The sequence below is a fragment of the Trichoderma aggressivum genome, assembly GCF_033847375.1.
Source record: "Trichoderma aggressivum f. europaeum strain CBS 100526 chromosome Unknown scaffold_017, whole genome shotgun sequence".
Lineage (NCBI taxonomy): Eukaryota > Fungi > Ascomycota > Sordariomycetes > Hypocreales > Hypocreaceae > Trichoderma > Trichoderma aggressivum.
Genome location: NW_026946383.1, coordinates 326,670 through 339,582, shown reverse-complemented (window position 1 = coordinate 339,582; position 12,913 = coordinate 326,670). Strand labels below are relative to the sequence as shown.

At 52.9% G+C, this 12,913-nt stretch overlaps 4 protein-coding genes across 4 annotated transcripts; 3 read left to right on the top strand and 1 right to left on the bottom strand.

Annotated features, from left to right (window-relative positions):
• Nucleotides 1–365: 365 nt before the first annotated feature.
• On the top strand, nt 366–3,082 carry Triagg1_5095 (uncharacterized protein; the record flags this gene model as incomplete). The annotated part of the gene is made up of 6 exons (XM_062899571.1): nt 366–768; nt 870–1,309; nt 1,360–1,476; nt 1,535–1,655; nt 2,032–2,943; nt 3,006–3,082. The coding sequence occupies 6 exons, from the start codon at nt 366–368 to the stop codon at nt 3,080–3,082; spliced, it is 2,070 nt and encodes a 689-aa protein (XP_062755920.1).
• Nucleotides 3,083–3,322: 240 nt separating this feature from the next.
• Triagg1_5094 (uncharacterized protein) lies at nt 3,323–5,712 on the bottom strand (the record flags this gene model as incomplete). The annotated part of the gene is made up of 3 exons (XM_062899570.1): nt 3,323–3,620; nt 3,687–5,306; nt 5,366–5,712. The coding sequence occupies 3 exons, from the start codon at nt 5,710–5,712 to the stop codon at nt 3,323–3,325; spliced, it is 2,265 nt and encodes a 754-aa protein (XP_062755919.1).
• A 464-nt stretch (nt 5,713–6,176) lies between these two features.
• On the top strand, nt 6,177–6,868 carry Triagg1_5093 (uncharacterized protein; the record flags this gene model as incomplete). Its single annotated transcript, XM_062899569.1, has 4 exons — nt 6,177–6,427; nt 6,478–6,596; nt 6,656–6,700; nt 6,753–6,868. 4 exons carry the CDS (start codon nt 6,177–6,179, stop codon nt 6,866–6,868), a joined length of 531 nt encoding a protein of 176 aa, XP_062755918.1.
• Nucleotides 6,869–11,327: 4,459 nt separating this feature from the next.
• On the top strand, nt 11,328–12,514 carry Triagg1_5092 (CAZyme family GT32; the record flags this gene model as incomplete). Its single annotated transcript, XM_062899568.1, has 2 exons — nt 11,328–12,363; nt 12,426–12,514. The coding sequence occupies 2 exons, from the start codon at nt 11,328–11,330 to the stop codon at nt 12,512–12,514; spliced, it is 1,125 nt and encodes a 374-aa protein (XP_062755917.1).
• Nucleotides 12,515–12,913: the final 399 nt, after the last annotated feature.

Here is a 12,913-nt window from a genome sequence, read left to right as displayed (position 1 = left end):
TGTGATTATCCTCGTAATTCGATATATGTAGAACAGCCGCGATACGATAACTCAATGTCTCAAATGACCGATAAAAAATGACACCCAAAGATAGGCGAATAAACCCCCTTTCACAACCCTCCAAGACAACTTAGGAGACTTTCCAAGTTTCTTTGAGCCCTTCCCTGATTCTATCCCAAGTAGACAGGCCAAAAAAGACAAGTCGAATGTGTTTACTGCATTCCATGTTTTGTCTCAAGATTTGTCGGTCCAAGTAAACACAATGTCTGAACCAATTTGAGGAGCGAGCTTCAGACTCGTCGATTGGAGGGCACGTTTTCTTCGTTGTCTTCTTCAGGACACCACTTTTGCAGAAATCGTACGATATGACTATGACCATCAGCTTGGCAAAGTGGATGGTGTACTTTATTAATATCCTAGCCTCACGTCGAAGCCGCATCACTCTCGGTCTTAGTTTTGTGATGATAACGATTTACCTGTTTCTTCGCAGAACCGATGATTACTATCGCCAACATACGGCTACTATCCTCTACAAGAGCTCTAAAGAGACGAATGGCTTGGACTGGTCGAGATATGCCTATACACAATATGTCACGAGCAGCGAATATCTTTGTATCTCGGCGATGCTGCTGGAGAGGCTACATTACCTCGGAAGTCGTGCAGACAGAGTATTGATGTATCCTAAGAAGATGCTCCCGGATCCTGAGACAAATGGTGGCGGAGGCTTTCACGATGCGGAACTGCTTATCAAGGCGCGAGACGAGTATGGTATAAAGCTCATGCCTGTTGAGATTCAGCATCGAGACACTATTGATGCCATGTTCCCTCAGTAATTTGATGGTAAATGACACAAGCTAAATCCGGCCAAGACACATGGTCCAACTCTTACACCAAGCCCCTGGCCTTAAACCTGACTCAATACGAGCGTGTTATAGCCTTCGACGCAGACGCCACAGTCTTGAAACACATGGACGAGCTCTTTCATCTACCGCCATGTCCAATTGCCATGCCTCGCGCTTACTGGCTCCTCGACGACCCGGAATCCCAGAAGACACTTACTTCCCACGTCACGGTCATCCAACCGAGCAAACGAGAATTCAATCGTATCCAGAAGAGGGTTCAACTCTCAGACAAGGACGAATACGACATGGAGCTGCTGGACAGGCTATACGCCGACACGGCCATGGTGATTCCTCACAGGCCGTACGCGATGCTTTCTTCCGGGTTTCGTGAGACGGATCATCATTTGTATCTCGGCTCTGAGACTGAGGGATGGGATCCGGTGGCGGTGTTGGGCGAGGCCATGACGGTCCGTTTCTTCCGGTGTTGAGTCCAGACGATTGGGATAACATCATTCAGTTGGAGCCAAAGTGCGAATTGAAGAGGAAGGATGATGACATTGACGACGGAGAAGAGGATTGCTCGGGACGGGATGTGTGGAGGGAGCTGTACGCTGATTTCAGAGAGCGCAAAGCGGTAAGTTGTGCATGTTTGTGGTGAGAGAATGACGAAGTAACAAACTGGAATGTCACAGAGAGTATGCGCAAAGAAGCAGTGGGCGGACGATGAAGACGAGGGATATGGAGCGTCGAAGGAGGAAGTGGGCGGCTTTACGAATCCGATTTCAGATGTTGAACTAGACGACGATGCTCGGTGTCTGTCAGCGTAATGAATAATGCGACAGTAGGAACCGGATGCATCACATTGAACCATAGAATCAGTGCTATAGAATTGTAATCAGCATAACAAACCACTTGGGAATTAGATTCGACTTAATAACAAGTTGAAACCTGTGTGTTTCTGTAATGCAACCGCCGGCTACGTTCCCCCGGGATAACGCGGAAGTGTCCGTTCATTCACATGCAGCGTCGCGGCCCGCCCCCACCACTTCCGACCATCCGCTCCAAATCCCGCTCCAAGCCGCTCCCGAACATCGCAAGAGGGTGAACTTTGATTGCTAATTGCTCTCAAGCTGAGCTTTGTAAAAAACCTCTGGAGAGCTCGTCACTGTCACCATCGCTTTTCTCATAGCTATTTCTAACCTCTCGACGGCTCTCTGGTTCCTCTCTTCTCTCTTTCTCATCAACCCCTCCCCCGCCTCAACTTCAACCTCAGCTCTCTCAACCATCAAAATGTCCTCCTCCTCCTACGCCCACCTCCTCCCCCCCAGCTGGAAACCCCAAGTCACCGCCTGGCTCGCCGAAGACACGCCCTCCTTCGACTACGCCGGCTTCGTCGTCGGCGAACACCCTCGCACCGCCACCCTCTGGGCCAAATCCCCCGGCGTCATCGCCGGCCGCCCCTTCTTCGACGAGGTCTTTCATCAGTGCGGCTGCGACGTCGAGTGGCACGCCGACGAAGGCTCGCAAATCGACCCCTCCCAGTCTCCCGACGGCAAGATCAAAGTGGCGACCGTCACCGGGCCTGCGAGAGGGTTGCTGCTCGGGGAGAGAGTCGCGCTGAACACCCTCGCCCGATGCTCCGGCGTTGCGACGCAGAGCGAGAGAGTCGTGTCGAAGCTAAGGAAGGCTGGGTACGAGGGCGTGCTGGCTGGTACGCGCAAGACTACGCCTGGGTTCCGGCTGGTGGAAAAGTACGGCATGCTCGTGGGCGGCGCGGACGGACACCGCATGGACCTGAGCGCGATGGTGATGCTCAAGGACAACCATGTCTGGAGCCGCGGGAGCATCGCCGAGGCCGTGGCGGCGGCCAAGGCGGTTGCCGGGTTCAGCGTCAAGATCGAGGTCGAGGTGCAGAGCGAGGCGGAGGCCGACGAGGCGATTGGCGCCGGCGCGGACGTGGTGATGCTGGATAACTTCACCGGCGACGGCGTCAAGATTGCGGCGCGGAGCTTGAAGGAGAGGTGGGCCGGCAAGAAGCGGTTTTTGCTCGAGGTATCTGGAGGCTTGAGGGAGGATAATGTTGAGCCATATGTGTGCCATGGTGAGTTTTCTAACACTTTCATTCTCAAGGGGACGACTTTGTTCGTTTACTGACGGGGGCAGATGTGGACATTATCTCGACGAGCTCGATTCACCAGGGAGTTCCGCATGTCGACTTTTCCCTCAAGATCAACCACTAACCGCATGACACGATGGGTTAATGGAGGCGGGTGTAATTTACGTGTATGTATATGGGTGGATATGTTATATATAACTCTGCAAAAGCAAAACTGGGAGGCTATTCTGATGAGAGATTCAATTGTGGTTGCTATTCCAACGCAACTGATAAGAACACAAGTCTATACATAAAATACAAAAAAGTACAGCTATCTACAATGTCTCTATCCAAAGAGACGACTTGATATATTTTTATTTTCAACTCAGTTCACCTCCTCCTTCTTGGATCCAAACAGGCCGTTAAACGTCTTGCTTAGCCTCTTGCTCAGCTTCTCGTCGACATTTGCCCCCGCCGCCTTGGCGTCAATGGTGGCAGCGCTTCCCTGCTGGTGCGTCAGCGGGTTGTTTTGCACCCCGGACTTGTTCTTGTCGCTGGATGTGGTGCAGCAGGATCCTCCCAGGAGAACGCTGGCGTCGTTCCTGGTAGAGGGAACGTCCATCGCAGGGTTGGCGGTGAAGAAGTCCGTAGGCTTTATGTGGATCTGGAAGGTCTCAACCGGCCTAGATGGAAAGTAATTGTTAGCATCATATCGGTGATAATCAAGCAGGATATGGCGATTGACTTACATGACAGGCCAGTCCTCAACACGGGGGTTGTGTGTCAGGCCAAACACGCTCCACACAACAGGGCTGCTCCTCTTGCCCGTGTCTGCCGCATCGCCATTCGTCGCCCCGTTGGCCTCTCGGTCTGAGAACCAGTCTCCTCGCTTGACCATGTCGGCCACGCCGCCAACCTCCTTTGTGCTCTGGTTCGTAAACTCTCCGGCGGCCCACAGCTCGCCATCTCGGTAACCGGTCACCCAGGCATTGTGCTGAGCAAACTGCGCTCGCTGGGCGGCCAGGCCCTCGGGGTCGCACAGCAGCATCTGCGTCACTGGTGCCATGACCTTGTAGCCAAGGTTCTTTCCTGAGATGGGGTTCTTCTTGTTGGCGTTTTCCAGCTTGATCAGTCGGTTGAGGCGCGGCTCGGCATCGACCCATGTAGCCTCCTCGACCTTTTGGCGCTGAATCTTGTAAAAGTTGCCATAGGGGTTGGTCTTGGGATCAATCTTTTGCCCGTGAGACTCCTCGACGATGACCTGTGAGTCGGCACCATCGTATGAGTCAATGGCAGGGTCGATGCGCACAGCGAAAACGTGCTGGTGGTTTTGCGCCAAGACACCTGGCGTCATGACGTTGCCGTAGGCACTGACCTTGCCTTCATCGATGCCGGTGACGCTGACAATGCCGGTAGCGCGGGTTTCAAAAGTAATGGAACCGGCAAGATCCAGCTTATAGCACAGGACGTACTCGTAGTTGGCCAGCGTGCAAATGAACTGGACCACAAACTCGCGGTTGCGCGTCACAACGGCCCGGCCGGTGCGGTAGTTGGTGTGCTTCCACAGGATACCATTGTCCTGTTCGTGCAGACACACCACAGCCTTTCCGGGAGACGGTGAGCCGTCGGGCGCAGTGTTGACCACGTCGATGTAGTGAATCGCGCCCAGACAGTCACATCCCAGCTCTAGGTTATTTGCGGCTCGTCCCATGCCGCCATCACCAAAGTCGAATGCCTGTTTGCGGTGGAAAGGGGGTCGAGGGTCGGCGTAGGGGACCGTCATCTCACTGAAGCTGAGGCGATACATGACGGAGCGGTTGTCGTAGTGAAGATCGTGCAAGACTGCGCCTTCGCGGGGTGTGAATCCGAGGCGGAACCTCCACTTTTGCCATTCAATCAGACCATCGTCGTGGATGGTAAAGGAAGCGCCCTCGGGCTGTGTGATGTTGATGGGCTTCAGGTCCGTCCTCAGGGGAATGTCCAGCAGCTCAGGGACGTACTCGCAGCCCTTGTGGTTTTCGAACAGCTTGACAGGCTCCTCACTTTGCACCTTGGCCTCCAGCTCATCGCCAATGCCGCCAGTTGCGATTCTCTCGACCCTGACGAGCTTCTTGGTATGCCAATCCATGACGGGGATAATGGGAATTGGGTAGCCGTAGTGGTTGGAGTCGGGATTCTTGTTGCGTGTGTCCTTTGCGTAGACCAATCCCTGCATCTGTCGCGGAATGTCCTTCTCATCGACATTGGGAGGTCCATAAGGCCATGGCTCGACACAGACTTCGAAGCCTTCCGGAAGGGTGAATTCGGACATGGCCTGTTTGAACAGATCCGAGTTGACGCAGGCATCATTAAAGAGGTCAAACTCACCACTAGATTGCGTTAGAGCCTTTGCCTCTTTTTCTCGATTGTGGTCCAAGGGGAGACTTACGGGGTGACATATGGCTGGTGAGGCACCGGAGCAGCTACTGTGGCGACTGCGCCGGTATCCAAGTTGACAATGGCGTTGATGTACTCGGAGCGATCAGCCCGGATCACATCGTGCTCAACAATGGCCTCTCTGGGCGGCCGCTTGGTCTCTTCCGTCAGAGTGCCCGTGTGCTCGGCCTCGAGGAAAGGCTGCAGCTCTGCCTTTTTGGGCTCCTGGAGGTGGATTGCTCTGAAGAAGATGGACTCGGAGGCGCCGTGAAGCTTGGCAACGGCATCCCGGGCCTTGATGTGCTCGGCCTCGGAGAGTGGAGCCAGCGGATGCGGCCTCGGTGCTGCGGTGACGGCCATTGTGATGTGGTTTTTGGGGAGTTGAAGAGAGAGAGATGAAGCAGCGAAGCAACAAGGTATTGGGAGAGATGATGAGTGGCTATCTGCGGGGACGGCCTAATGATCAAGCCAGCTTACCCTGACTCGCCGTATGATATCATAAGACAAATGCAGGCAGAGAGGAATTGGCGTAGAGTTGGTGCTCAGCTGACGTTTTGGAATATCGAATTGACACTCCAAGCGGTTGAGGCACTCTGAGGTTTACTGCAGGATTATCTCTGGGGATGTTGGAGATGTTGGATGTCGAAAGGAGAAGAGGATGAGGATGGTGGAATGTTTAAGTATCTGCTCCGAGGTCGTGGTCAGGTAGCAACACGCTCCAAAGGGCCCCGCGGACTACCGGGGTTCAAGATCGGGGTGTAGCTGGTCCATCGAGTGAGAAAGTAGCCGTTGAAGCTGGCCAGATGCACTGATCGCCTCCCGAAATGGCCGTGAATCGAAGGTTTGATACCAGTTCCAGTGCATTGGAAGCCCAAGAGACGCCAGACAGCATGGAAACGGTTGAAGGCGGAGGTGGGGCGGCGGCTGCTCGAAATTGGGGTTCCAGCGCCTGCCCCGCGTTTTCGCCGCCGCCCAGCCAATCAGGCGGCTGTTGTGGCGGCATCGCAGCGACGTTGGCTGCCGCTGATAACGCCAGAGCCCGCCGAGAGCCCACAGGAGCCAAATTCTACTGGGGGTTTGTCGATTTCTCGCCTTTCCGTCTCAGGGCATTTGGCCTCATTCCAGAGGCTTTTCTCGACTTCTCTACTTCAAGATCCCGCGCCGGCACATGACCCCGACTATGCCCGTTTGGGGCGATATCCTGCTGGGCGTGCATGAGCCTCAGGGCAATAGCCGTTCGTGGGGTTCGCCGCTGGTGGCTCGCTGGTTCCGCCTTGTGAACGGTACTACCTACGTACTGTAGCTGGTGACTCTAGCACATATGCCTCAGCTGCTATCCTGGCTCGACGTGAGCCTTATTGCCCGTTTTTGGACATGATGCCTTCTGGAACCGGAATCAGAGATGCGTGCGAATGAGGGGTTGCGGCGGTCCGGAGCCGTGGAGATGGAGATTTCTAGGAACTGGCCGGAGAGGACGAGTGCCCAATTTGGCAATTTTCGTGGTCTCGGTCTTTGACAGCTGTTTAATACGGATAGAACATGTGAAGCCATACCAATCTTGTTGTTGTTGGGGAGTGATGCTGCTTGCTGCTTGACCGGAATCACGTTGGTGTGAGATTTTTGCCAAGAAGTCTGCAATTCCGCCGGCAACAGCTCGCGATAAACCACGCTGTTCGATTGAATAACCAATAGTAATACAATCATGTATACGATGGCCATGATTTGGTCAATGTGAGATGAGTGCATTCATATGGTGTGTAGTACCATTCACCCAAGATCGTGATGCGGGCTTGTAATCGTTGCCCACGTCCCCCAAGTCTACAGTCTGTACGCGCTCCAGCCGTTGGAAACCATGATCAATTCAACTCACAAACATCAATGGGCCGCTATCATTTAAAGACGAAGCTAAAATCCACTTTCTCTATCTTGATATCATCCATAGTTCCAGCTTCTTATCTCAAAGTCCCGTCCCGTATGACAATCTGATGGCCTGATCAATCTTGGACAGATACGCCTGTCTCTCTCTGCTTCCGCCCCGCTACGGAGCTTCACGCTGGCTCTCCCCCGCACCGCCGTTGCCGCCCTTTTGCTTGATCGCGGAGCCGAGCCGCGGGGGACGGCCAAAACTGGAAGCAAAAATACATGCGGTGCCGCCAGAGCGAGAGTGAGTTTGGAGGAAACAAACGGCTAAGAATAGAGTGTAACGGCGTTATGCTGCGACGCTTCTGTTTCAGAATGGAGAGTCGCTTGTCTATTGTGAAATCTTGTCTGTCTCGGAAGTCGGCGGCTTTGGGCGTCTTGCTTGCACTTCTGTGACACCTTGGGATATCTGACAAGTCACCGGCTAGTTTGAACTGACATGTACTCTCTGTGGGTGATTATCGCGACTTTCGAGAGGAATATAGCTTCGTTTTATCATAATAATTTTTATGAAACAACCCGAGGTAACTAAAAATAACTTACTGGCGAGGGCCGATGGACAGGATCGACAACTCTGTAACAAATGCATGCGAAACCAAACATGTAGCAGCCTCCAAGCGTAACCGTAACCATCGCCGGGCCCGAGCAGCGTGGCATCTACCGAGCAAGCCAGCCTGGTTTGATTTGCATGTGCCGTGATTCAAAAGTCATGCCACTCCGGGCCGCAGTTGGAACTCGTCTGTCGTAGCCTCGCACTTTTGGCGTTTCATGCGTGCTGCCACGCATCATTTCGGAGGCGAGCGGCTTGTCCTCGTACTCGTAGCACCAGCAACCTGTCACATCCAATCCAGTCTGCATATGCAGCATCAAGCTTGACAAGTTCGGCTTGCTATTTGGCGCTCGGCTAGGGAATAAGCAAGAGGAAAGGATGAACGAGAGAGAATGGATCGACTGGCGCCAGATGCATGTATCGAGTGCACGATGCGTCCTCTGATCAGCGCGTGTCTTGCACAGGTACGCATACACACGTCAAACCATGCATCCATCCTCCACAATCTTCATCATCACTCCACAAATAGCTTCCTTTCAGCATTCTAGGCGGACCACGGACTTGTTCCATTCCAGCGGTGTTGGCTGAGATTTGCCACATGCACGCCATTGTTGACGTACCATGTGGCTCAGCCATCGACATCTCCAGACAAGGCGCAACGAAAGAGTCAGCCTCAGCCTTAACCCGGATACCGGCCGGTGGAGGCTGAGGGCTTGCTTCTTTTTCTGACGACTTGTCTTGGAGGGTTTCTGTCATCAATTAGCCCTGCAGCTCCGCCTCCCCTCGGCCCGTGCGGCAAAAGACGACTGGAGATCTAGATTGCGAGAAATACGAAGATTTTAGTGGATTTCTCGTACTGTAAACGAGGACGTATATTGGGTTGCTGATGAAAATAGAAACTTGAGCCGGCGAAACCTTGGACGACGAGTACGAGATATGGAAGAGGGCGAAGAGCAGCGTGTGAGTCAAGCTGCCGCACTAGGCTTCTCGGATTACAGTCGAAGCCCTTTACTCTTCCCTTTTTACCGGCCGTGACCGTGGATAGATGCATCTACACGGTTGATAGGCGAGCCGAAATCGAATCATTTCTCACGTCTCCAAAGGCCCCAGCCCTACGTTACAGCCGGCCATCGCTACGCAGATCGCCTACTCTGTGCTAAATTCCGACTTCTCGCGCAGCACGAGATGCCGTCCAGCAGCTGTTTGTTCACGGCAGCAGCTCCCCTGATGCCCATACGAGACGAGAGAGACGCGGACATTAGCCGCATGCAAGATTACGAACGGGTCATCTCGCCAAGAAAAAGCTTGTGTTGTATGCTACCGCCTCTTTGGAATGAATCGCTATCGAAAGGAACAGGGCCGAGAACTAGCTTCCCATTGAATTTTCCTGCTACTATTGTTTCCCATCAGTCCTTGATTGTGCCAAGTAGTGCAGCTAGCACGTAGTCTAGTAATTGTTTTTTCGAAGCTATTTGTTACTAGATGGATTCCCATGGGCGTCGCTTATCATGGCCGTTGAAATTAGAGCCCGGAAATGATGGAGACCGGGACAGGGGCAGCGATCCATCCACCGGAAAAAGATACGAGCTGATAAGAACGAAGAAGAGAGACGGTTTCAAATGCTGATTAAGGTTTCCCTTGGCATTAACAAGATACTGGTAATCTGCAAACTTTAAAGGTAGAGGGTATTCTAGAGTTGAGAAAAGGTGACCGCTTTCTGCACTGCTTTTCACGTCGTGAGGGTATGAAATGGATGACGGATTGATGGGAAACTGGGAAATGCAAATTGCGGAACAAAGCCAAGAATTCACCTGTTTAGCATGATGGTGCTGTAGATGGCATGCAACACCCACTGAAAGTGCCTAGTAAAAACCCCCCGTAGCGCGAATTTTGCTGCTGGCTGTAGGGGTCCACGGCCCCGAAATGACGACATCTCCACAGCTTGGTCCAGTTCAGCTGTCAGCAATCACAAGCTGCAGAGGCAAAAAAAAAGAAGGAAATGGACATTTCATGCGACTTGCAGACAAAGTGGCACTCGTAATAATGGCAGGGTAAGGCTTTTGATTACATTGTTAACCATGTGAAGAGGGGCAACAATGTAGGTGCCTTGGGATCAGATTGATAAGAAAAGAACGGAACAGATGAAACAGGCAAATCCGGACGGGATTCCCAGGGCCGGCCGCAGAGCGTCACAGGAAAAGGCGCCAAGGCGTCCGACGATCTGCCTGCAAACGAACCAACAAGATCGCTGCGCTAGACACTTTTGGCGTTTCATGTGTGCCTTGTAGGAATTGAATTGAACTGATCCCCTTTTTTTTTCCTGAGCCAAAAGATCACGTCACCCGCCGGTCTGTTGCTTCTACGCGCCCAGACACGGTGCAAGCTGCAGCTCATTGCCTTGGTAGGGAGGTGGTTATGTGTACTCCGTGATACTATACCTTACTGAATGTAGGAGTGCATGTAGGTGCCTGTATGTGCCTGTATGTGCCTGTATGTGCCTGTATGGGAGGGCTTATCACTTCCATGCAAGGCCTCTCTTCTCACCTCACCCTCACCTCATCCTGATTACTTTGAATGCAATCTTGCATGTGTCCAAAGGCCGTGATTTGTTAGTGGCTATTGTTGCCTCTGCCAATAAAACGCAAGTATCTCGTACGGCTTGTCCGGTGCAGAGTTGTGGGTTCGTTGCAGGTACCGGCTACCTGCTAGTCGCGATTTAGTGGCCCAAAAGCAGTGCTAAGCTCAACACCCCTATTTTTTCTTGCAATTTTTAGCTCAAATCTCCCACGCCAAAAGAGAAGGCCGAAGAAGCAGAAGAAAAAAAATAAAACACTGGACGGAACAAGAGTGACATCAAATAGCACATGGGAAGCACCGCATGCATCCACCCTCCTCTGTCAAACCCAAACTTTTCATAATCCTGTTCCCTCGAGTCCCCCTTCTTCGGGTTTCTTCGTCCAGGCTTTTTATTTTCCTTTTTATGATTCGAGGGCCTCTTTTCACTTTCTCGTCAATCGTTTTAAAAGACACTCTCGTCTGAACTTTGGCATCTTTGCCCCCCCCTTTCGTCATCCCCTCTTTAGTTCCCTATTTTCTGCATTGGAGTCCGTATTCCGCATTCTCGTATCCCGACGACGGCCTAATCAAGCGAGAAGCAATAAACGAAGAGATAACTGAGAAGAGAGAGAAATAAAAAAGACGAGAACCCACTGCTAGCCCCCCTGCTAAGCGGAAGCAAGCGAGTTTTTTTTTCTTTTCTTTTCTTTATAGTGGTGCTCTTTTCTCTTGTACTTTTCCTGGTCGACTTTTCTCGGCTGTCACATTGCGATTTGCAGCTCTTCCATGGTCTAGCCGCAAGCTTAATCTCGATTTCACCTTTTCCGATTCGTACCCGGTATCTACGGTATCGACGTCGACTTCAACTCTTTGGTCTACGAGACGAGTAAAAAGCAATACAACAAGATAGAAGAGGGGAGAAAGAGAAAGAGAAAGAGACAAGCCCATCATGCTGAACCCACGCCGCGCCTTGATTGCGGCGGCGTTCATCCTGACCGTCTTCTTCCTCATCTCACGATCGCACAACTCCGAGCAGAGCCCCTCCAGCTCGACCGAAAGCAGAGATGCCCAAGCAGAGGCACTGGCCGCCGCCAATGCGCAGCAGCGACTGCCCCCGCCGCCTCCGCAAAAGCCCATGATTGACATGTCGGGCATGTCAACGTACGAAAAGCTTGCCTACCAGTACGAGTACGACATCGAGGCCAAGTTCCCCGCCTACATCTGGCAGACGTGGAAGTACACGCCGGGCGAGGGCGAGTTCCAGTTCCGCGAGCAGGAGGCATCGTGGTCGATCGAGCACCCGGGCTTCATCCACGAGGTCATCACCGACTCCGTGGCCGACACGCTGCTGCAGCTGCTGTACGGGAGCATCCCCGAGGTGCTGGAGGCGTACCACGCGCTGCCGCTGCCCGTGCTCAAGGCCGACCTGTTCCGCTACCTGATCCTGTACGCGCGCGGCGGCATCTACTCGGACATTGACACGTACGCCATCAAGAGCGCGCTGGAATGGATCCCGCAGCAGATCCCCAAGGAGACGGTGGGCTTGGTGATTGGCATCGAGGCCGACCCCGACCGACCCGACTGGGCCGACTGGTACAGCCGGCGCATCCAGTTCTGCCAGTGGACGATCCAGAGCAAGCCCGGGCACCCGGTGCTGCGCGACATCATCAGCCGCATCACCAACCAGACGCTGGCGATGAAGAAGGAGGGCAAGCTGTCGGCGTTCCAGGGCAACCGCGTGGTGGACCTGACGGGCCCGGCCGTGTGGACGGACACCATCATGGACTACTTCAACGATGAGCGCTACTTCGACATGGAGAACAGCAAGGGCGCGATTGACTACCGCAACTTTACGGGCATGGAGACGAGCAAGCGCGTGGGAGACGTGGTTGTGCTGCCCATCACGAGCTTCTCGCCGGGCGTTGGCCAGATGGGCGCCAAGGACTATGATGACCCGATGGCATTTGTCAAGCACGACTTTGAGGGTAAGTTGAGATGAATGATGCAAAGACAACACAACGCAAGGCTAACAATGCGATTTTCTCAGGGACGTGGAAGCCCGAAAGCGAACGACATATCGGCGAGGTTCAGCAGGAGCTTGGCGAGGGAGAGGAGGCTCCGAAAGAGCAGCAGTAAAGAAGAAAAGAAGAAGAACCTCGACAACCTATAATTGCATGATCAAGTCGGAGGGATGTTTTTTTTTTCCCATTGTCATTATTTCCTACACCTGTATATTCTTTCTTTTCTTCGCTATGGACCGCGGTGGGCTGGGTTCCGGTTCCGCATCGTCACACCTTTACTTCGGGTAATATTTTTATTTCCGCGTTGCTGCGCGCCGCGTACGGGCGTCACGGCTATATGATATCGGTAGCGTGGGGTGGATTGGAGGAGGGAAACGTTTTTTTTTAACACATTGAGGCATCATTAGCATCGGGGGGTTTTAGACTCATGTATTTTTCGGCTTTTTTTGTTTTTTTTCTTGTCTTTTACCGGAGGGAGTGGGGGATTTAGATGCCGGATGGAGTTTTTTGTGTT